This window comes from Arabidopsis lyrata (genome assembly GCF_000004255.2).
Source record: "Arabidopsis lyrata subsp. lyrata unplaced genomic scaffold ARALYscaffold_3, whole genome shotgun sequence".
NCBI classification, from domain to species: Eukaryota; Viridiplantae; Streptophyta; class Magnoliopsida; order Brassicales; family Brassicaceae; genus Arabidopsis; species Arabidopsis lyrata.
Window position 1 is genome coordinate 23,385,860 of NW_003302553.1, and position 24,609 is coordinate 23,410,468.

Here is a 24,609-nt window from a genome sequence, read left to right on the forward strand (position 1 = left end):
GACTAGTTCTACTACGGAAACTTTGGAACGACCGGTTCAATCTATAAGATGTCGGATTGATGGTTCTTGGAAACATTCAGATCCAACAATGGGTATAGGATGGTGGTGTTTTCAAGGAAATGATCACACGATACTGCTCGGTGCAAAGTGCCTTCGGAGGTGTCCCTCCCCTCTTCACTCGGAGATGGAAGCTTTAATTTGGGCTATGAAGAATATCCTTTCAAGAGGAATCGATTGTCAGGTGTTTGAATCAGACTGCTCGGAGTTAGTCTCGATGATACACTCACCGGATGAATGGCCTGCTTTCTCCAATCTTCTAGACGAGTTTGGTTTTCTCCGTCTCTCTTTCCCTTTCTTCTCGCTTTCTCTTATTTCTCGTTTATGTAATGTTCAAGCGGACTGCTTAGCCCGTTCTTCTAGACTTTTATTTTCTGAAGTTACTTTTGTAAACTCTACTCCTCCTAATTGGGCAACCAATCAAGGAATTATTTATTAATTAATGTGTGGTTGACAAAAAAAAAAAAAAAAAAAAAATAAATTAAATTGATATTTTTATTTTGGTCGTGTAAATTAAATAGATATTTTTATTTTGGTCGTGTAAATTAAATAGATATGAAATCCATGTAAATAATTTTAATTTAATTAGATTAAATCGAAATTATGATATTTTCATACCTATAGCTTACCTAAGAAGTTTAATTTTCAATTTATAAAGATTTCTTGAATATGATTTTAGAATTATTCAACAAGATGATAAGTATTTATTAAATTTTGTGAATCATGAAAAATAATAATTAATTTTTAATCATTATACTTCATCTTTCAATCTCTCATCTAACAAATAAGATACATATTCTATTATTACTATGTCCAAACTTTATTTGTTGTATGACTAAATAATATTTCCATTAGAACTGTCAAAGCGAATTGATTTGTCCCGTTAAGTCCGTTTTGCGATAGACAAAAAATATTTTGACTTGTAGTTAGTCGGTCCGCACGACCCGCGGGTAGCATATATGAAATACAAACCCGTCCCGGGAATGTATGCGGATTTGCGGGATTGTCCATGGATTTTGTTTAAATAATTTTAAAGTAACCAAAATTTAAAATACTACTAAAATAAATAAATAAATCAAAATACTATTAAAAGTTTGTTTAAATTACCACATGTTGAATAAATTATAATTTTATCAATAAATACTAATATGCGGGCTGATCCGCCAACCCGCGGATGAAAACCGATTAAACCTATGACCCACTGCGAATTAATCCATGTGGCCCGCTTATTTGCGGGTTTAATATATTTTCCCAAATCTGCCCCATAGTGAGATGATGTGGGTTCGACCCGCGGTTTTTGATCTATTTTGACTGCTCTAATTCCCATGAATCGTCTAATTTTAGAATTTTAAAACACAAAATTCTATTTTGTAAATCATAATTAATACGATGGGTATATTTATAAACAATTTTACATTTTCTCTACAATTCTTTATTATGAATATTTATAAGTATACTATACGATTCGTTCTACTAAAAACACACACACAATATTAAACGCAACGTATGTAAACCAATATTCTCCCGCGGTGGACCGAGGGTCCGATCCTAGTAACTTATATATGTAAAATTACATTTATGCTTTTTTTTATTGGTCATATATGTAATTTGAAGTCTTAGGGGCCGATTGGTAACGGCTGTTACTTTTGACTGTAGAGACTTTCGCTGTCAGGACTTTGACTGTAGAAACTTTGACTGTAGAGACTTTGGCTGTAGAGACCTTGACTGTTAAAATCTGATTGGTAACGGAAAAAACTGTTGAAACTGTAACTATTATTTTTGTTATTATTAAATATTTTTTATAATAATAAATTATGATAAAAATGAATTCATTTGACAAAATAATGGTAAAGATAAATTTTTTTAATGATAAAAGTTTAGAAAAGTAAAAAAATTTATTAATAAATGAATATATAAATATTCTCATATTAAATATTCCTTAGTTTAAAACATTCAAATTGGATCTCAAAATAACAGAAAAAAATAAAATTAGAATTAATCAATAGAAATTATTCAATAATAAAATAGGAATAGTCTTAAAACTAGTTTTTAAATTAGATGGGAAAGAAGAAAAAGAAAAGTTTTGATTTTATTATTCATTTTCAAGTTAAAGTCACGTTTATTAGGAGGCTTTAGAAAAAAAAACTGAAAAGAAGAGTAAATTGAGGGTGAGAGACTTTAAAGGCTTTAAAAATTAATAAAGTCTTAAAAGTTTGATTGGTAAAAAATTGACTTTGAGAACTTTTAAATCTTGTAAAGTCTTCAAAGTCTCTTGCCAATCAGGCCCTTAATATCGTTTAGGAATATCGTTTATAGGAAACATCTAAATTAAAAAAAAAAAAAGATATGAAATTACATCTACTTAACATTTTTGAAGTACAAATTTGCTCTTTCCAATCGGGTCGGATTTTTTTTGTGATTTTGACCCGGAAATCTTCAATCGGATCTTTCCTTATTTTTGGCAAAATTCAAAAACGAAATTAATTAATAAATTCTAAAAATATATATTTTCTCAACTAATTACTACACCTAAACTCTTTATTTATGGCATATTCTTTCTTATTTTTATATATAAGGAAACCAAATATGATGATTTAATGCTAATATAACAAATTTGAGCTAATTTCTTAAAACTTCTCTACCTAATTTAAACAAAAATATATGATTCTCATTTCACTTTTATTTGATTTATATTTATATTATTTTGAATTATTATAAAATATATATAGTTAATAAAATTTTATATTTTTTTCTACATATGCTATGTTTCAAATTTTTTAAAACGGATATATATTACTCAATCAATAAAGAAAAAAATATGTGTACAATCTAAAGTACATATTTGCTCTTTTTTTGGGTCAGTTTTGTTTTTTTTTTTTTTAATTTTGACCCGGATTTTGACCCTCAATTAAGTCTTTCGGATCCAAATAATGAGACTTTCCAAAAAAAATCCTAGCAATTCAAATGATTGATTTCGTATATATATGTAGTTATTACTAAATATATATCTACTTAACATTTTTGAATTATATTTTTGCTCTCTAATCGGGTCGGGTTTTTTTTTATGATTTTGATCCGGAAATCTTCAATCGGATCTTTCCTTAAATTTTGGCAAAATTCAAAAACGAAATTAATTAATAAAATCTAAAATATATATATTTCTCAACTAATTATTATATCTAAACTCTTAATTTATGGTATATTCTTTACAATTTTTATAGATAAAGAAATCAAATATGATGATTTAATGCTAATATAACAAATTTGAGCGAATTTCCTAAAATCTCTCTAATTAATTTAAACATAAATATATGATTCTCATTTCACTTTTATTTGATGTTATATTTAAATTATTTTGAATTATTATAATATATACATATAGTAAATTTTAGTTTTTTCTGCATATGTTATGATTCAAATTATTTTTAAACGGACATATATTACTCAGTTGATGAAGAAAAAAAGTATGTGTGCAATTTATATTATCATTTTTGAAAAACAAATTGCGCAATTAATTAGGTCATTTTTTTTTTTATTCTGACCCGAAATTGAGTCATTCGGATCTTTTCTTAATTTCTACAATTATCTAAAACGGGAGAGTATACCACGGGTGAAATCCTAAAATTAAAAATCAAAATAACAATTGTAAATTATTTTTACGGGTTGGTCCAAAAACACATAATTTTTAAAATATATATATATATATATATATATATATATATTATGAAAACCATTTGAAAGCAAACTTTTAAATTGATTCGAATTATATGTCTTTTAAAAAAAGTGTTATTAAAAAAATAACAAAATGATGTTTAATTTCACAGAACGGAATTATATGGTAGGATGGGTTTGGGTCGATATTAATATGGGAAAATATACCACGGGTGAAATCCTAGAATTAACAAATCAAAATACAATTATACAATCTTAAACACTAAACAAAATAAATACAACTTAAAATTTTTATTTTTTAGATACAACGCATATGATCCGCGATACAACAGGAAATATTATACACAACAAATTCATTAGTTTATAAAAAGAATAAAAAAAATCAAATAATTAACCCGCGGTGTACCGCGGGTCATATCCTAGTTTATTAATCGGAAAGAAACTTAAAGCTACCCATTTACAGGATCGTGGGATCAAAATATTCCGACAGATCTCTTACAGGATATATTATCCCGCCTCGGATTAAAATCCAACATAAAAGCTTCTACTGTCTACAAGACATGGCTTGAAGCAGCTGTTTCTGTTCGGAAGTTACAACCTCGTCCTTGGCTTTTTTATCGACGAAGATGAGAAGACGAATACTCTCGAGCTGGAGTACATTTTTTTTGACCTAATACGGTATCAAAAATATAAGCGTTATTTTCCAGAGTTGGAGAGTAACCATGGATTAATTTATTCTAGGGATGGTTAATTGGTTGCTAACATACGATAGCGGTATTGCACTCTTTGTTAACCCCGGGAGAGCTTCTATTTACCCAAGCCGCTCCTACATCAGCTAGTTGTATGGTAATCTCGTACACCCACCTATCTTCATGCGCATTTGTTGTGATCGATACTGTTAAGAAACAGAGGCCTAAAGATGACTTCTTTTCGGCTTGAATCAACAACACACCAAGGTCTTAAGTGTATAAGAGATTGAGTGTTCTCAAAATGCTTACTTTGATGAGTAAAGAACCAAGTAGTCTGTTAAAACAGAGTTTAAGAACAGAGCACACAAGAACTTTGTTAACCCAGTTCACACCAACGGTGCTACGTCTGGGCCGGGAACTGTCTCCCGGAATCCACTATATCAATGAGTTTTACAAGAGATCTCTCATCCCAAAGCCCTTTACAAAGCTCTCTCGGTTATCTCTCTTTCACTCAACTGTTTCCCCAAGAACTCTCATACAAGTAGTTTATGCTATGAATGAAGTTCTCTCTGTTTCTGTCCTTCTTGTCTATCTCTCTTCTCCTTAAACGCAGCTTATATACACACACACTCTAAACCCTAGTTTCCTTAGGCAGCTTCCACGAAGGTGACTTTTTGGTCTTTGGCAGTATACCAATTCAAATTTGATCTTAGCCAAAACCAGCAACCTCACAAAAGGACAAGGGTTGCTTTACCTCGTTGCTTTTGCTTTTATGAGCGCAAACAAACGGCTACTCTTGATCCTTGTGGTCCTGCAAGTGTGTGTGTTGGCAATGCTGAGCTGTCGTTTCTTCCTCCTCAAGCTTCTTCAAATGTTTTGTTCTTCTTCACTAATTCTCAACGGATACTTGGCAGCCTGATTGCTGGAAACGCTCTTTCCAAAAGAGCCTTCCCCAAAAAATAACCTTTTCAATCCAAGAGACCCATAGTGACCTAGTTCTCCCAGCAAATAACAACCAAATAAGCTTGAGGCCAAAGACTGTATTAGAAGGGTGAAGTCTTCTAAGGCCCAACTCCCAAGCCTCTTGCTCTCTTTGGTGTACAAACCAGTCCCAAGCCACTTTTGACTCCAGAGAAAGGCACTACAAAATTAAACAAGGAAAGTATTTACAGTCCGTTTTAATGAAAGCTCAACAAACTCTCGCTGGCTACTCATCTTCCACTCTCCGCATGGACTTAGCAAGAACGGAGCTCTCCAGATTAGCTTTAATGTTGAACAGAGGCTGTCCAAGTTCTTCATACTCTGAGCTAACACAAGTGGAAAGAGAGGATGAAGCAGAAGCAGGTTTCTTGTAGTACAAGAAACCAGAAAACAGAGGAAATAGTCAGCTGATATGCTCAGTAGAGAGCTCGTTGACATCTTATCTACAGAGAGCTCATAGACAAAACTGTACCTTAATAAATCGATTGAGCTCTACCATTGATGGAGATCAATTCGGAAGTGATGAAAGGGGAGAAGAGAGATAAGCTTAAACGACGTTGTTTGTGTGGAGCAGCCTAAGCTTAAACAATGTCGTTTGTGTGGAGCAGCCTAAACTTAAACGACGTCGTTTGCGTGGAGCAGCCTCTAGTGAAGGGGCTTTGGAGTCGTTGATGATGAGCACTTGAGGTTTAGTTTTGAATAGTTACAAGAAAGACATGGAGTCGTGTCCGAACATAGGACTACGGTTTAGTTAGCTAGTCATTATAATAATAGACTCTGTTCATGTGGAAAGAACAAACACATTCGAATGAAGTCAATTCACGGAAACCCTATTGAGATATATATTCAAGGAAGTGACAGACCTGAGGTTTAAGGCTGCTATCCTCCAGTTGCTTGTGATCAAATCATTGATGTAATATTTTAGTTTTAGAGTAAAAGAAAAAAGAGAAAAGTTTCTGTTTTCAATTGAAGTATGGTTAGTTCTAAATATGTAGAGGAAAACTCATGAAAGAAATTGAGCTCAATTTCTTAAATATTTTTGTACATTGATTCACATTGAGAAAAGCCTAGATTACAAGGAAATACTTGTTCAAGTTCTTGTGCTAAAAAAGAATTTTGAAGATACATCTAATCTATGTTGTGGAACCAGGAAATAGTAAAGTTATGAATCAAAAAACAATAATCTGAATCTCCTTCACTATTCCCCACCATTGGTTCACTGCTTCAGGACCAACTACGTTCTCATTCTCGTTAGCATCAGCTCGGTTCTTTGCATCGTTTTCTTCCCTACCTTGTCCTTCGGCACATCATATTATATGACAATAGCTTCTGCTATGTTATAGCAATAGCTTCTGAATAAGATAAATGGTTATATATGACAACATCATCATTTAGTTGAACAAAAAGACAAGAGCAGCGAGCTTGAGTATCACGAAAACGTCGAGCTGAAACGCGATCTGAAATCTCCTTTCAACGACTTGCCTTTGATGAGAAGGTTTGTTGCTACTTGAGAGTATATTAGGAACAAGTCCTTGGCCTTCTCTTCTTGCTAAATGGAAACAATCATTACGCTGATAGAAATCAAAACCAATAAACCTGTTCTTTATTCAATTTGCCAAAGAACTACACATAGAGAGACTTTGATTCACAAAAGAATTATTCAACCTCTCGACCCACCAATGTTCAACCAAAACACTAGCCAAGTCTGGCATGCCCAACTAATTCTGCCTAACTTCCTTTTATAACCTCTTAGCTCTCAGGTAATCAAGTCATAGGCTAAATATTATGGTCTAACTAGACTAACACAAGAAAAAGATCTCTCATATACCTATTCAATGATTTTGTATCTTTCTTCCATATACAACAATAACAAAAAAAATCTAATCTCGCTAGTAAACTTATGGTAACTCCTAATTAAACTCTATAATTTGACTATCTTCTCAATTAGTAAAAAGGAAGATAAGTTAATTTTTTTCTTGCAAAAAATTAAAATCAGTCAATGCAAATTAAAAAGTTTCCGATAAGAGAACAGGCTCCAACCGGTATAAAATAGGGCCCTTAGAAGCATAATAATCTCAAAAAAAAAAAAAAAAAAACAAGAAATCCCCATCTCTAGCAGTGCAAATGCCAAAATTTTAGCCATGAAGTAAAATTTTGGAATTGATAAGTCCTAAGGTTAGTTCTAGATTCAGCCATGATGTAAAAATTCCCATACATATGTGGATATATATTGTGTATAGATTTGGTTACTGTTTTGTGTTTTGACAAACCACTGAATGACAAAATCATTTCGCGATCCTGTGGGATTTTAACCAATCATATCACGATTCGCGCCATTTTTTTCTTCTACTTTTCCCGCGATTTTAACGGAATTACCGGTCAAATTAAGCCTTTAATATGATATTGATAATTTGGATTTTTTGTTGTTGTTGTTGTCGTCTTTACTTATCTAACTATGCATATAGTAAAGAACTATGACGTCGAAAGCCGCATGGGAACCTGAACACGACCAAGTATTTGTGGACTTATGCGTGGAGCAAAAGATGTTGGGGAATCAACCTGAAATACAACCTATATTGGAAGCTTTTAAAGAAATGAAGGGTGTGAGGTTTACCATAGACCAACTTATGAATCATTGGGATACAATGATCAAGCAGTGGGAGATTTGGTGTAGACTTGTTCAATGCAAATATATGAAATGGGATCCCCACACAAACACGTTTGGTGCCAGTGATCAAGAATGGGCCAACTATTTAGAGGTACAAACAAAGTCTTTTTGTGTGTTGATATTTTGATTGTTTATGAAGGCTAATATATATATATATATATATATATATGTAATAAAAAGTACTTGACTGGATTTGTCACAGATGAATCCTGAGGCTGGACAGTATCGGTGTAATCCTCCCTTGTTCCTCAAGAAACTAGAGATCATCTTTGCTGGTATTAACTTAGATGGTGAAGGTACATCTTCAGGTAGCAAAATGAAGCAATTATGTGAGCATCGTGATGAAGTAAATGATACTGGATATAAATCAAAGCTAAGCGCGTCTGATATCGCAATTCTTCGTCGGTTTAAGTGGCCACCATCCTCACATGCGATTTTTGTGGACGTGTGTTTCCAAGAGTATTTAAAAGGAAACAGACCAATCAGACGTAACCAAATTTATACAAAGGAAGCTTGGAAAATGATTCTTGAAGAAATCAATCGGATCACAGGACTTAGATACACTCATAAGCAGCTCGAAAACCACTTCGATCTTACCAGGAAATCTTGGAAGAACTGGTGTAAAACTATTGCATCTCCCATCATGAAGTGGGATGCCAATACTCGCAAGTTTGGTGCAACCGAAGAGGACTGGGATAAATACTTGAAGGTAAAGAAAACGTTACTTAGATTTTTTATAATATCAATTGGAAAGTAATTATATTTTTTTGTTGTCGACTTATAGGTAAATAAAAAAGCTGGAGTGTTCAAAAGGAGACATATTCCTCACGCTGGTAAACTGGCAACCATCTTCAAAGAACGTTGAACCTGGAAGAAACAAAATCCGCCGTTATCGCAAGAGAGTGATCGATCATCATTCAGAATCATCAACCAGCTTCATAATCAGTAGTAGTCTACCCAAATGAGCCAGTCACAGGAAGTGACAATAGAGCTGATGATGCTGAGCCTACTCCACTGATTAGGTCAGACTCAGAGGATGGTGTTGAAACTGTAACTCCCAAGATGTTGAGCCTACTCCACTGATTAGGTCAGACTCAGATTCCTCTTCTTGCTATTGGAGAACTCAAGTTTGAGGATGTCTTGACTGCTTAAATGTCAATCTGCCTAAAATATCCTCTTATTCTCCCAACTTTCTACTAAACCCTAAATTTATCTTCACTACAAGAAATATCCACATTGATAGCACATGAAGATAGCTCATTTTTCATCACTGCTATGAAAGATGAATGTTTTATTTCGATTACTATATAATAGCACTGAAACAACACTATGATAAAAAATCACTAAGCGGGAAGCTAAAATCACTTATTTCGCCAATACTTAGAAATTGTTTTTCACTTAAGCGCCATATATCTCAGATCCAAATTTTTTTAGTGTCACCTTCTATAACCAAAGCCACGAAAAAAAAAAGAAAAAAAAAAAAATCCCCACACCAAAACCTAGATCTTGTGGAGCTAAACTTTAATGTTCTGAAAACCAACCTCTTCATCTCCTTTGTTCGTGAAGCTAAACGTCACCATCGATCTACTCCGGTGAACTCCTCTCCTTTCTCTGGCAAGCATCTCCATCTTTCTCCTCCGAGATTTATCTTTCCCGACATGGAAGATGATGCTTGCCTTCCGATAACAAAATTGAAATCGAAAAACGGATTCCGACCACAGCCGCTGGCTGTCTTCGGCGAAACAGACCGCCGCCATCACCATTCATTCCAGGTACCTTCTAATCTCTCTCTCTTGTCTCTTCTTGTGATACTTAGAGAGTAGGGTTTTCTGAAACTGGATTTCAATTTCTAAACCAATTCAGGTGACAAGTTCCGAATTCCGATAGCTTCTCTGACGGTTTACAGCTCTTCTCCGACGAAACTAAAGCTCCTTCTTTGTCTCCTCCGTGAGACCAGAGACTAAACGGGACCCAGATCTCCTCTGTGAATCTAGAGACAACCGGTGGATGTGGATAAGCTACAATGGCTTGAGATCCGAGCATGCCGATGGATGTGGGATTCACGGTCCATGCCACCCATTACGGGAGGTGTATCCCCGGTGGTAGATGATGGGTTTAAAGTAATTTCGATATTGGTATTAGTTTTTGGTTGATATCGTAGTTCAAAGTTGCATCTTAATCTTCTTTGCTTGTGTTCTTTGTTTTGTTTCTCTGGTGCAGATTCATGTCCCGCCACCATTCCCAACGACTTGTTCACCACTGCCATCACCTCTGCCACTGTCTTCCTCCTCAAGCTCAATAAGTTATGACTTTACTAATTGTTTGTTCCTTTCTAACATTGCTTATTTTTTCAAAATTTGTATTGGGGATTGAAAATATATATGTGAGCTTAAAGTTTCACTCTTTGAGGTTATTTAGTATACATAATGAACTTAGGTTGTTCGACATAATGCCTCAATGAGAATTAGATCTGTTTCGGATTATAGTTAATTTATGAATTAAACTTATTCGTTTATGAGAAGGAAGCTAAGGAGATGCTAATGATAGAAACTTTGAGGGTCTTGAAACATATTTTCAAGGCTTACGAAGAAAGGAGTGAAAGTCGCTGCCAGAAAGAAGACGGTATGACCTTGATTTGTTTTTTCTAATTTGTAGTAAGTTTATTCAATTATTAACGCCAAGGAAGAAGATTGTTGGATCAATCCCTTGATGTGCTCTATGAGAAAATGTGTCTTTCTATTTTAAATGTTGAGTTTTTTAATAGTAATGTTAGATATAATGGAGGATCCTCTCTCGACATAGTATATGTAAGGATTTTTTTGCAGCATAGTCTAGTTCAACTCATCAATAAGAGTATTAGTAATAGTAATCCTTCTTTTATTTTTCATTGTGCAATGTTCTTGAGGTAGATGAAGCTCAAGCGAGATGTATTCGTTTTATAGCTATAAATCTAATTACGTTTCTTTTTTTTTCAGGTTAAAATATTCTCGAGAAGAGGCTATGTATCTCATGATCACCATTGTCATCTGCGAAACAGAGAATTAAAAAACCATCCAGATCCTCAGGTTTCTTCGTATTCTTTATAACTATGGAAATTTGGAGAAAACACACTTAGCTTTGCTAAAATTAGATGTACTCAAAGAATAGCTAAATCATCTTGTGTTTTGCTTTCATATTTACATAACTTATTTGTCTATATCAATTTTGGTACCTTAAAGCAGCTATATGGGGGCTGTAGAAGACCATGTTATTGCTTGCAAAAAGTAAAAACGCCTTACTTCCAAGTTTGTTTTCTTTTCTCCACCAAATCTTATAACTCAAGTTTGTATATTTGTACAAATAGAATTATTATTTTGAAATAATGCTTAATCACATATTGTTTGTTTTACAATTTGATCAAGCAGTTGATACGAGAGAATGGTTGAAGAGATGGGAGCCAAGTTCAAGGAGGAAGTTGACTATATCGTTTAACTTATGATGTTAGTTTTAGTTTGATTAAGATTAGGCGATAGTTTAGTAAATAGTATAAGACTTAATATGATATTATGTATACCTTGTTTTTTTTTAATGTAATATTATTTATTTATGATTTATAAAATATAAACGTTAGATATATAACTATGTCCAATAAGTAAATTTTATAAAATTGGGTTCTAATATAAATTTTATTTTATAAATCAAATTAAATTTATATAGCAAAAGAAAATAACACTAAACATGTGTTACAATAAAGTATATTATAGCGTTCTATTAGCGTTATAATATAAAATCGCTATCGTATGTGGAGGATTACCATAACATGCCAAAAACGCTATCGTATGTAGGGGTTTACCATAACAGGGGTATAACATAGCGTTTATGAAAACGCTATTGATGACATATAATAGCTCTTCTCTCTTGCTAATAATGTACATATTTCTTGTAGTGTCTTTTCAAGAAAACAGTTTAGTTTATTTTATGTTATGTTGTTTTTCGTTCAAGTGTATTCATGTTATTTTGAAAGTTCAACTTGTTTATGTAGAATACTGTTTCGGTATAATGATGTCGAACTCTCTGCCCTTGGAATGGGTATGTATGTTCTTAATCTCTCTTTATTTATTCTTCTGTTTATGTTCTATTGGGATTGTATTTTTATTGCAATATACTCTGATTCTTGACTTCATTACACTAATTTTTTCAGAATAAATTGTTTGTTGGTGATACTTACTAAGATACTTACTCTTCTCATCTGCAAATCAACCTTCTTCTCGAAATATGAATTTGGTTTTTGGTTTTGCAGAATATATTGTTTAGGAGAAGGAGCTTGCATGTGGTTGCAAGAGCTTAAGTGGTAAGACGTTTCTTGAAGTTTTAAACTCCATATTAGCTTAATTTGAAGGCTATCATGATTATGTCCAAGCTAACCAAGTATGTAGTATACATATGTGTATGTTTGGTAGTATTCCCATGTGTCGATTTCTTTTTTCATCTTAGTGAATAAGTGTTCTAAGATGGTGTCTTTTGTCTCCTTGTTCTTTTGTTTCATGTAGCCTATCGACGGGAGTGCTAATAGGAACAATTGTTCAGATCGAAGTTTTATGTGTTCTGCTTTTGATGAGGAGGCCAAAAAGATAGAGGAGAAGAAATTGAAGAGATCGAAGTTTGTCTCTGTCTATATGATGTTAGTCCTATTTTGTTGAAGACTTATGATGTTAGTATAAGACTTGGTATGATGTTATGTAAGACTTGTTTGGCTAATTGGTTAATGTAATATTACTTGTTGGTGATTTATAAAATATAAAAGTTATATATATATATATATATATATATGTCCAATTAAGTAAATTTTATAAAATTGGGTTCCAATATAAAATTTATTTCATACAAGAAATTAAATTTATATAACGAAAAAATGTTACGACATTATATAAACAACACTAAACGTGTGTAATAATAAAGTATATTATAGCATTCGACTAATGCTATAATACAAAAATGCTATCGTAAGTGGGGGTCTACCATAGAATTCTAAAAACGCTATCGTATGTTGGAGTCTACCATAACATGGGCATAAGACAGCGTTTATGAAAACGCTATCGATGCCATATAATAGCTTTTTTCTCTTGCTAATAATGTAGATATTTCTTGTAGTGGTATAATATGCATTCTTGTTACGAAGCGGCCAATGTTACAATACTATCAAGTTGTATTAACTGAAATACAGTTTTACAAAAAATTGGCACGAAGAGAGCGAAAATGGTTAAGTAGGCATGGCTATACACTATAACATTATGATCATGTGTGACTTGCTAGTTTATAGAAAACTACTTTTCATAGCTTGGTATAAGAACTTCAAGGACAGACCTGGAGATCCTAAAGCTTAATTATATGCAAATACCTTTAGAGAAAAGACATAAAAATGTGACGGGCTCACTATGGTTATAACTGATGTGTTTAATGTTACGTGGTACTAGAAAAAGTTATTAAAGGGAATCAACGTCCACTAAAGTTTATGTGTAATTGAATTTTGAAAATACCCTCTTGTTTCTGTTATGCAGTTCTGATTTCTAGGTAATGTTAGAAATATATCTTTGTGTCTTAGTTTGCATTCTGAAAGCAAGAAGAATGTCTCCAAATCCTTCCCTAAGTTAAAGTCCAACACAAAAAGCAATCCACTTAACAATACGAACGCACCAAATAACTTAGTCGACCAATGTTAAAGTATTCAAGCAGAACAACACACTTAAAAACTACACAAAGTTTCACAAAAAGAAATCCACATATATAACAATCCTAAGGCACCAAATAACTTGGTCAACCAACGATGGGTTTATTATTCTGATCCACATATTCAAATTGGTCTAGTCTAGTGCAGACGACGAGCCAGCTTCCAAGGTTTGTGAGCTCTGAGTACGACCCACCATGTCCGTCGAAACCATCATGTCAGATTGTCCCATCGAATCTATGTCCTTCGAGCCAGGCAAAACTGTCTCCCGAGACGTGGTGGATTCACCGTTCCCTAATGATCCGAAGCTCTCAGTGCAACCCACGATTCTAAAGACTTCCGGCTTCTCATCCCAGATTCTTCTGACTATAGCAACGCGATCGACATCCTCACCAGCCCGAGCCTTGCATGAGTCTGTGTACCTAATGTAGAAAATTGCATCATAGGCGTCAAGTCCCTTTTCAGAGGGACGACTTGGGTCTGGTGTAGTGTCCAGAGCCACTCTCAGAATCTTCAAATTGGCCAGACCGTGTTTTATATGGTCCATTTTAGTTGTGGCAACTGCAAGTTCCAAATACAGACTTCTGGATCGCTGCATTCCGATTGCCTTCTGCTTGTGTCAAAGAGCTCGAAAAAATTTGTGCTGCATTTTTGTGGTCTGGTCCGTCTCTCAATTTTCGGAAAAATAAGGTTATGTGGAAGGATGTTTGTAAGCCAAAGGATGAAGGTGGTTTGGGGCTAAAATCTGTTGTTGAGATGAATAAGGTCAGTTGTTTTAAGCTCATATGGCGGATCGTTTCAGGTTCAAAATCACTTTGGGTAAACTGGATACAAAGAGAGCTTATTCGGTCTAGCTCCTTCTGGTCCGTCAAAGACACCACTTCCTTGGGTTCATGGATGTGGAGGAAGTTGCTTAAGTACAGAGCGCAGGCGAAGGAGTTTCACTCAATGGAGATAAAAAGTGGGCTCCAAACATCATTTTGGTATGATCATTGGTGCCCTCTAGGTCGGTTACATGATACTCTTGGTGATAGAGGTTTCATCGATTTTGGGATCTCCTCGGAAGTAACAGTGGCTGCAGCTCTTCAAAATCACAGAACAAGGCATCATCGTGTGGACTTTCTAAATCGGGTAGAGCTGGAACTTGAACGAATTCGAAACAGGGGACATTGTTCTGAACCGGACGTATCCTTGTGGAGGAGACCAGATAACAAGTTCAAAGCTCGGTTTACCACCTCAGAAACATGGCAACAAATTCGAACTGCAGGTCAAAAAATAAGTTGGGTTAAGAGTGTTTGGTTCTCGGATTCTATCCCGAAACACTCTTTCCTGACATGGCTTGCGGTAAAAAACAGACTGTCCACTGGTGAGTGTATGGTCTCTTGGAATATGGGAGTGAACCCATCATGTGTTTTTTGTCAAGCACCGATGGAGACTCAGGAGCACATTTTCTTTTCATGTGCTTTCTCTTCACGGATCTGGGAGGGGCTGGCAAGTCGACTTCTTCAAAGAAGGTTCACCAACAGTTTCTCCGGGATCATATCTCTCCTATCAGATTCATCGATCAAAGGTACCCTTGGCTTCATTATACGCATTCTTTTCCAAGCAACTGTTCATACACTTTGGTTGGAAAGAAACAAACGTAGACATGGAGAATCACCAAGTGCTGCAGACCAAATAATCAAGTTTATTGATCGCATAATTCGCAACAGAATCTCTTCAATCCGTCTCTTGGATCCTCGCAAACTCGAAGATGGACTCCGCTTATGGTTTGAATCTAGGACCTAGTGTTCTTAGTTTTATACTTAGAATTCTTTCAAAACAATATTCGATTTAAGGTTGCATTCATTGTACAAAAGACTTTTTTGGTTGAATAAATTTAACATTCATTCAAAAAAAAAAAAAAAAAAAAGTTCCAAATACAGACGAATCCAGTCATTTTTTTTAACCTCTGATTTTTTCAGCTGCCAAAAGAAAAAAAAAAACCATAAATATGTTGTTGTTCGATAATAAGGAAAAACTCAAGTGGTCTTAAAATCAAGGATTTACCACGTAAAATCGGTCTGTATCATCTTGAAAAGGATTCACTGTCGGCAACTCAGGCATGAAAGAATGCAAGCTGACTCTATTGGTTTCACCACCTATGGTAACTTCACCTATACAAAGAGTAACTCGAAGATTGATAACTTGTTGTTGGTTTGAAAACTATACGAATAATATCTAAAAATATTTACCTAAAGGACAAGCAATAGTGCACGTTGAAAGGAAGCTGCCATAACTTCTTTCATTAACATGAGTTTGAAAAGTTTGAAGGGAACCACTGGTATCTCGAGGATCCTTGGCATCGAAAGTTATGCGGTAAGAGGTAGCACTAGTAACACCCGAGGACTTGAGGTATGTAGATATGCTACTGAGCTTCAAGTCTTTCCCCTAAAATTGAGTAATTGATTCATAGAAAAAGAAAGAAATAGATTAAAGCAACATAGATATAGGTAATTAATAAGAAAGAAATTAAAGAGAATTATTATTTACATGGACAAAATTGTAACGATGAAGGCCCAACTTAGCATAAAGGAGGACTATTAAACGACGAGGATTGTGCGGATGATCATTGGCGTAAACGAACTGAATACCTCGGGATATTTGGTTTTCCTAAGTAAGACCCGTTACTTATTAGCTCAAATATAATCAACAATTAGGTAAGGTAGATAGAAAGAATATATATTACATCGCATCTGCATCTCCACTTGTACAGTGGTTTATTATCGCCAGGTCGAACGTTAAGCACTACAACCTTCTCACTTTCCTCATCGGAAGAACGTTACACTGCTTCTCCATTTCCACGGTTGTTTCATATAGCCAGGTCCAAAGTTAAGCACTACAACCTTCTTACTTTCCTTCTCCACCTTCTCTTTGGAAGCGAGGGGCTGATTGTGGGGATGGTTTTTGGCGAAAATGTACAGAATATTAGCTCGGTTAGTTATTAGCTCAAATATATTAGGCAGCGATTTGATAAAAAAAACAATTAGGTAAGGAAGATAGAAAGAATAGATTAGACCATGAGCAATGGTGTGGGACAAATTTTGGTCCCTCAAATATAATAAAATTATTTTCAGAGTTTCTTAAGTTTGGTATTAGCATTGGTGTCCCTCACATTTTGTCCCCTGAATAAAATAATAATATTTTGATATTAAAAAAATTAATTATTTAAATTAATAAGTAAAAACATATAAACGTTTTAATTAAAATAAAACATATAACATTATTAACATTGAAAACATATGAAAATTACAAAGTTACAAAAAGTTGGAAAAAAAAACAAAAACAAAAACTTATCAGATCCATCAAAAATATCCACCAATGTGAAAGCCTCTTGTTGTGCCACCATTCTCAGACTCATCTGCTCCTCTCCAACTATTTCCCTGACAGTTTTCCTTTGCCCATATATCCTCTGCTTGAGAACCAAGACCTGCAGACAGATAAACCACAACCTAATCCTTATAAGTTCAACCTGACTCGCTTAAGACTAAACCAATAAGAAAGATTCAAAGGTTGATGCACCTGTTGGTATACAGAGACTAAAACCATAGATGGGATTTAAATTAGATAAACTTCCACAAGAACAAATCATATCCTCCTTGAGAAAGGTTGAGAGATGCTATGATTATTTAAATACATGTGTCGAAATTTGTGGGAGCTACAATAAGCATCAATCAAACGTTAAGGTAAACATTATATAACTTACCTCAACATCACTGATATGAGATAAGTCCTCTGCAAGATCACCATGAGAAGAAAAAACTCCTGAAAAGTTAATCACATCAGCTTTTAACTTTTAAGTATTAACTAGATAATAACAAAGACCTTCTACAAAAATTTTACTATAAACATTCATGGAAAGAATTCTTTGCATTTATACCTTTGTTCCCGCAGACTTTGAGGTTTCTAGCCAATGGCTTAGATACTAAAACATTCACAACATGGTTTTATTCAGATGACCCAACCCAACCAACCAAACAAGGCAAGAAATAACCAAATGTAAGCTACAACAAACTCACCAGCCTTGTCCGTTGCCTCAATCAAATTCTTCTTCTTGGGCACTCTGTTGATATCAATCACAATGTCAGTAAGAGACAATCTCTTTAAATTCATCTGGATTCTCTCCATGTTAGGGGCATCCACAAGTGCCTAAAATGGACAATATAAACAGAAACTCTTAGACGTTTCAAAATGAAACAATACATAACTCATAATTCTTCTCTAGCATCAGAACTATTGTATCAACAAATAACACATTCTTCTATAGCATCATAACTATTGTGTTAACAAATAAGGTTAAGGAGGGTTTTTCCAAGAATGATTTCAGTTGATATTCGATCATAGTTATATTGATTACACCATATCGGAAAAAAAAAAACAGAGCTTGTATATGAAGTTACCCTGTTTTGGTCTACGAGGTTAAGACTATCCGAATCAGCCACAAGAAAGATAACAAATTCCAAAGAGATGAGATCCGATAAAAGAAGATAACAAATTGATGACTTAAGATCAATACAGTAAAACAAAATCAATTATAGCTTTTACTATAGCAACCACACTTCTAATTCTCAAAAATTGATTCCAATCAAAAGAACAATCCAAATCAATTCATAGCGGAAGATCAAAATTGATGCCACAATCCTCTAAATCTGAAAATTTCAGATGGAAAAACCTACCTCGTTTATATCGGTTGTTGGTGGAAACTTTTTCAATTCAACGATACAACAGATCGGAGTGGAAGAGAGTGAAATACAAGACACGATTTGAAAGAAGAGGAGATGAAATAGCTGGACAAAGCTTGAGCCAAAGCTTTCGCCGACGAGAGAAAAGGAAGGCGAAAATCAATCGACGGCACAAAAAAAACACGCGACCAATCACGCGAGAACACGTGGCAGTGAGGGACGGTGAAGAAACGTTCTCTCGTGTGGGAACGGTTCTGTGTTTAATGAGGGTTTTTGATTTTTTTTTTAAAAATAAATGGACTGGGACGACGCATAGAGCTGCCATTGCAAGTGCTCTTACATCGCAGTTCTTCTGTATTTCCATAACCTCGGACCTCGGAATCTCACGCTCAACCTTCTCCACTTCCATCTTCTCTATTACAAATGAGCGGCTGATGGACGCGATTTAGGGTTTCTCCACTCCACGCCATCACTTCTGGGATATTTAAGAATAACTTATAAATGGAAAATTACATTTATGCTTTAATTGGTCATATATGTAATTTGAAGTCTTAATATCGTTTATAGGAAACATGTAAATATTTTTTTTAAAAAGATATGAAATTACATTTATTAATCGAAAAGTGCGGAAATAAACTTAAAGCTACCAATTTGACCTAACTTTTACAGTTGGAGAGACTTGGAGATAATGAGGAATCGCCGTTGTCGACCATACATTGTTCGGAAAACTCCACCGTCATTGTTCCACGAATCCCCGAAGTGAGTTTTTCTATTTTTCTTCTTCTCCTTTCATTCAGGGTTTATGATCTCTAGGGTTTAGGTTTTCTTTTCTTTCATTATTTTTTTGGTCAAAGGGTTTCTTTTCTTTATCCATTGTAATTTCTCTTATAAACTAATCAAACCCTAAAATCTTTTTCGTCTTCTTCTCTCAAATGCAATGCAAACGCTAGAGGAGATCGGAGATCGAAGAGGAAGTGTTATACAGGATCGTGGGATCAAAATATTCCGACAGATCTCTTACATGATATTTTATCCCGCCTCGGATTAAAAGCCAACATAAAAGCTTCTACTGTCTAAAAGACATGGCTTGAAGCAGCTGTTTCTGTTCGGAAGTTAGAGCCTCGTCCTTCGCTTTTTTATCGACAAAGAAGATCAGAAGACGAATACTCTCCAGCTGGAACTTACATTCTTTTTGATCCATTACGGTGTCAAAAACATGAGCTCAATTTTCCAGTGTTAGAGAATGACCATAAATTCTGTTATTCTAGGGATGGTTGGTTGCTTGTCAAAACATATCATCACACCTTGGTATTAGATTTATTCTTACTTAATCCATTTACTCGGGAGCGCATCTACTTACCCTTACACTTACCCGAGGAGCCACATGATTACTTGGCTTTCTCAGCCGCTCCTACATCAAGTAGTTGTTTGGTGATCTCTCATTGTACTATAAAAGACGTGCAAGTATTGGCGGCCTGGTGAAACATTATGGACCAACTATCTCTTTGCAATTCATTTTTCCCCTCGTGAATGGACCCAATGTGTCTTCTCAAATGGTATGTTCTATTGGCTTAGTGACTGCGGTTACATCGGGGTTTTCGACCCGTCTAGAAAAACTTGGAATATTCTTCCAGTAAAACCCTGTCCCGATAAGTCAGGGTTCATAATGGAGCATGAAGGAGACATTTTTGTTATGACTTTACGCTGCAACAAAACCCCCTGGGTTTTCAAACTAAATTTTGAACGCATGCAAGGTATGGGAAGAGAAGAGAAAAGTTGGTGGCTTGACAGTATTTGCAAGTGAACCTGGCTCTTTTACAAGAGCTGGTCTCTCAGCAAAGGAGAGGAACAGAATATATCCATCACACAATGGGCAACTAGGCGTATACTACTCCCTCGGTGATGAGAACAGCTCTCATCCCCCTACATGTACTTATTTGTCTGACCGCGCTGCTTGGGTGGATCCACCGCACAACAACATTAATTTGTGACTTCATCCTTTATGTGTTTTGAAGGTTTGATTAACTAAACAAAGAAATTTTTGGTTTTTATGATTGAATTAGTTGCAAGTCTTCTTTACATTGTAGCTCAATGACTCTTTAATCAGACACAAGTGTTTAAATCGGATTCTTATTAGGGTGAATTGCAGGCCAGGGCATAAGACCATCTTTTAATTTCATGGTTTGGCAAAGTGAGAATTGGTTCTCATGTTTTGACAATTTAGCCAAAATCTGACCATTTTACCCCTGACAGCGTAACCATGTATTGTTCCGTGTACGGTTCAATTAAGCGGTTCAGTTAGGTACACTATTCCGGTTTGGTTAAGATAATTTTGTTTTTTTAATGTTTTGTGCGGCTGTACAGTGAAAAGGAGAAATAATAACATTAAAAAACAAAGTGACATCAGTATTTAATGCTTAAAAAGTTTAGACAAGACTTTTGTCACATTTAATGCAAAACTCATCATTACACTTGTTGTAATATTAGTTTATATGTGTGAATTGAATAATTGTAAGAGATAAGCATGAACCATCAAACAAAAAAATTAGTCTGAACGAATGTGATGCTGGAGAAATTTTGATATTGTTGATTTACAAAGTTTGGAGCCAAGACAAGCATTGATCATGTAAGTAATGAAGTTGGTTAAGAAGTTTTTTGTTATAACACAGTAGGAGCTTGATTGTGTTCGAAATCAACATTGTTTTTTATATAAAAACCCAGAAATTTTTATTTCCAATTTTGTTTGTTGAAAATGCTAAATGAGGATATATATATGTTTATAAGTGTGTAGTTGGAATTTTTTTTTTGTTTTTTGTAGATATAATCATGTTTTCAGTTGCATTTAATGGGGTTCTGCTGAATTTATGATGCAGGTGGGTAATGGACCCGTATTTACTACGGTGGGTGAGTGGAGATGCAAAGAAGAAGAATGGAAATTTGAACCAGAGGAAGGCATGTTTGGTCGATGTGTACGTGTTAAAGAAAACATGACGTACACGGAATTTGTACGTACATTATGCGAGGTTTTCAGTTTGAAGTCCACCGAATGCAATCCCATAATTAGTTACTGGATGTCGGGAAAGATGTCAGTGATGATAGAAAGTAAACGCCCTTCTGTCTACATTGACAATCAAATGAGCCTGGATACGTTCTTTTCGTGGTGGGGATCCTAGTGTCAACTTATTTGTCTCTTTCATTACAACCGTTAAGGTACTCGAGAATAATGTCCCTAGGACTGATGGTGACGATGCTAAAAGTGACCGTGTGTGTGGGAGTGTATATATGTACGTAAATATCTAAATAATTTTTATATTTACGTTTCAAATATTTTTTGACCATAAAAACAAAACATTCAAATCATGTATGAACAACACATGAAAAAAATACAGTCATACAAATAACTGACATAATAACTTAATTTGATGTCAAAAAATTAAATTAATGTTGTACCATGTACGCTCCAATAAATATTTTTGTGTACGTACATAGTATAAGACTTATGTGATTTAGGCATTTTTAGGATATAACTGTTTGGAGAGGTCGTACACGTGTACGTGTATCTCAATATTATCGTGTACGTCTACGAGTTTAGTTTAAAATCTTATCTATTCTCAACAAATAATATCGTATAACATAACGCTTACTAAAAAAATTTCAAAATAACAATTAAATAGAAATAACAACATCAAAACAAAAAAATATCATATATATCATACTAAACAACACCAATGCGAACATTTTTTTTTATTTATAGTAGGGATCTAAGTGTAAACATTTTTGTGTCATTTTGTCCAATCCGATAAGCAAAGTGTGAATATAATGTACATGATGTGAGACCTTGTTGATGAAACTAACCTTGGATTAGAGATGAAAACACAATAAAAACCATATTTGAGGTACCAAATATAGATGAAAACAATGAGGAAGTAGATAAGGAAGAAGAAGTCGAGGACGATAATGAGGATGAACAGAAAGAGATTGGGGATGAGGAAGAGGGCGTTGAAGATGACGATTAAAAACGATAGTAAAGGTAGTAGCAAAGATTACATTACAATAGATGGACTGAATTTTTGTTGAGAAATATGGGATATGACATGTCAGAGATGTTGGTAACACTCTACTTACCGTGGAGCTAATATGAAAATTCAGTTAATTAAAAGAATCGTGTACATATACTAATTAATGTGTACAAGATTGAAAAATCATCGATAATTTTGGAGAGAATTATGACATTCAACCATTTCTGAGTCATAACCAAAAGGGAAGACATCATTTTTGGAAGAATTCGATGATTTAGTCAATGTCCGACTTGATGAAACAGAAGTATAAATTAGTATGACATGAGAGACATTATAAGTTGTGAGTATGTTTAGAAACACTTATTTTTTTGCAAATAACAATGTCTTCATCTCCAGTAGAACTACCGTAGAATATTAGTTTATTATTATATCAATAAATATATCTCAATAATTTTAACTCATCAACAAAGATATACGTACATTATTATACATGTACGTACATAACATTTTTAAAGTATGAGGAACAACTATACATTGACCATATATTTTTAGTTAATTATTATATATGCATAGATTTTATGGGGAAAACCCCAAAAATATCTCATCTAAACGAAATAACCAAAGATTTCTAATGTACAAACTCAATAAATAATTGTGTATATGCAGCTTTTACAATAAAACATAATCTAACATATTTACATGTCCACATGTACGTACACTGTAAATTATAAATACGTACACATAAGAAATTTAATGAAAGGTATAATTGTAATTTTGCAATCGTCTTCAACCTCTGTAACCCTAATTTTGCAGTCACTTGTTAACAGTTATCTCAGAAATCTTAATTTTTTTAGATTTACGTTTTGAATGCTTAATACATCTAAATATTATACATCTAGCATATTTCGAACTGATTTCTACTTCTCTCTCGAATCTCTCCGTCTCTCTCTCGTTCTTCTTCTTCGTTTTCTTCAACAATTTTTTTTTTTTTTTTCAAAACCAAACCGCAAAACCAATCAAAAGTAACTAAACCGCAAAGAAACTGTGCCGTTTGGTTCACTCGTTAGGGGTATTGTCGTCCTAAAAAGCCTTAACTGTCAAAACGTGAGAACCAAATCTCATTTTGCCAAACTGTGAGAGTAAATGTTTTTTTTAACATAAACGTGAAAATTTCTTTTCTTACTTATTATAGTGTATATACACTATTGGTTCTTTACAATTAATGTCTGATAATTGGAGGACTTTACAATTTATATTCGTACATGTTTAATAATTGAAGGACTTTATAGTTTATGTTAGTATATGTGTAAGGAATATCATATGGATTCGGTGCTTGTTCTTCTTTGACACCTTATGAGAGAAGAAGTTTCTTTGTTTTTTTTTGTTAAACTAATTTCTGTTAATTTTCAACTAAGCATCTTTTCAGATTAGGTTCATGCAGTTTTGTTGGAATTTTTTTCAGAAAGGGAAAGCTTCAACTTGCATTAAACTTATATACAGTATTATAAATATATGCATACGATTCGTATAAATCATATATATGGTCAATATGAGACTTTCATTTATATGATTGGTCAACTAAGCATCTTTTCACATAAGGTTCATGCAGCTTTTTTAGAATTATCGGACCAGAAGATTATGTCAACGCTTACCAAATCAACAAAACAATCCAATCCGTCCCAAACTTTTGAAAACTGTCTGGATGATTCGAAATGTTGGAGCAAGGAGACTCATTTCCAATCTCTGAGCAGAATCTGATTTGCTCCATCTATTCATATGACTTTACGAGATAGACCCGCTAAACCGTCTCCAAAGGATCATGATATATGAATTAATGTGAGTGTTTGTGGACCTTATGGGTTGTAAAAGCCGCGGTAGTCGTGGAAACACTAATTGTATCTTTGACATCCAACAAAAAATCTATCTTTGATCTTAATGAAACCACAACCATTTGGTTAGTAATTGCATGTTGGAGAACTTTATCTTCTAGATTTGTGTTACCAAGCTAGTATTGTAAAGTGATCATCATAAACCGAAATTCAAAAAAAAAAAGTTGCGTCCAAAATTGTATGAACTATGATGAACATACAATAATTTC

At 34.2% G+C, this 24,609-nt stretch overlaps 3 protein-coding genes, 2 long non-coding RNA genes and 1 pseudogene across 8 annotated transcripts; 4 read left to right on the top strand and 2 right to left on the bottom strand.

Moving 5' to 3' along the window:
- Window positions 1-88: 88 nt before the first annotated feature.
- LOC110230169 lies at window positions 89-6,266 on the top strand (annotated as a pseudogene).
- Window positions 6,267-8,268: 2,002 nt separating this feature from the next.
- LOC110230525 (L10-interacting MYB domain-containing protein-like) lies at window positions 8,269-9,236 on the top strand. Its single transcript, XM_021033823.1, has one exon. The coding sequence runs from the start codon at window positions 8,270-8,272 to the stop codon at window positions 8,822-8,824; it is 555 nt and encodes a 184-aa protein (XP_020889482.1). The 5' UTR covers window position 8,269; the 3' UTR covers window positions 8,825-9,236.
- A 281-nt stretch (window positions 9,237-9,517) lies between these two features.
- On the top strand, window positions 9,518-11,656 carry LOC110230560. Its single transcript, XR_002333722.1, has 6 exons — window positions 9,518-9,839; window positions 9,931-10,187; window positions 10,288-10,689; window positions 11,043-11,132; window positions 11,289-11,351; window positions 11,472-11,656. It is a non-coding gene; the product is annotated as an uncharacterized LOC110230560 (long non-coding RNA).
- A 240-nt stretch (window positions 11,657-11,896) lies between these two features.
- LOC110229670 lies at window positions 11,897-12,859 on the top strand. Its single transcript, XR_002333057.1, has 3 exons — window positions 11,897-12,135; window positions 12,347-12,397; window positions 12,597-12,859. It is a non-coding gene; the product is annotated as an uncharacterized LOC110229670 (long non-coding RNA).
- Window positions 12,860-13,768: 909 nt separating this feature from the next.
- On the bottom strand, window positions 13,769-16,403 carry LOC110230524 (UPF0725 protein At2g19200-like). Its single transcript, XM_021033809.1, is given in 7 exon segments — window positions 13,769-13,907; window positions 13,909-13,991; window positions 13,994-14,285; window positions 14,288-14,332; window positions 15,821-15,927; window positions 16,006-16,201; window positions 16,304-16,403. Coding segments are annotated over 5 exon segments (576 nt in total). The 5' UTR covers window positions 15,878-15,927; window positions 16,006-16,201; window positions 16,304-16,403; the 3' UTR covers window positions 13,769-13,808.
- A 627-nt stretch (window positions 16,404-17,030) lies between these two features.
- Window positions 17,031-18,786, bottom strand: LOC9320241. Of its 4 annotated transcripts, none has more exons than XM_021033810.1 (5): window positions 18,487-18,777; window positions 17,830-17,959; window positions 17,691-17,735; window positions 17,517-17,575; window positions 17,031-17,240 (listed from the first exon to the last, which is right to left on the bottom strand). In XM_021033810.1, exons 2-5 carry the CDS (start codon window positions 17,936-17,938, stop codon window positions 17,037-17,039), a joined length of 417 nt encoding a protein of 138 aa, XP_020889469.1. In that variant the 5' UTR covers window positions 17,939-17,959; window positions 18,487-18,777; the 3' UTR covers window positions 17,031-17,036. The 4 variants fall into 4 exon arrangements, with proteins under 4 accessions (XP_020889469.1, XP_020889470.1, XP_020889471.1 ...); XM_021033812.1 differs by having other exon boundaries at window positions 17,043-17,262; window positions 18,487-18,782; XM_021033811.1 differs by lacking the exon at window positions 17,691-17,735 and having other exon boundaries at window positions 18,487-18,779.
- Window positions 18,787-24,609: the final 5,823 nt, after the last annotated feature.

What these genes read in the sequence shown, in the direction of transcription:
- LOC110230525 (XM_021033823.1), top strand. Translation starts at nt 8,270, where the DNA reads ATGAATCCTGAGGCTGGACAGTATCGGTGTAATCCTCCCTTGTTCCTC.
- LOC9320241 (XM_021033810.1), bottom strand. Translation starts at nt 17,938, where the DNA reads ATGGAGAGAATCCAGATGAATTTAAAGAGATTGTCTCTTACTGACATT. An exon ending in CAAAGTCTGCGGGAACAAAG is followed by an intron (nt 17,576 to 17,690) that starts GTATAAATGCAA and finishes TTAACTTTTCAG; the next exon opens with GAGTTTTTTCTTCTCATGGT. An exon ending in CTCATATCAGTGATGTTGAG is followed by an intron (nt 17,241 to 17,516) that starts GTAAGTTATATA and finishes ATCTGTCTGCAG; the next exon opens with GTCTTGGTTCTCAAGCAGAG.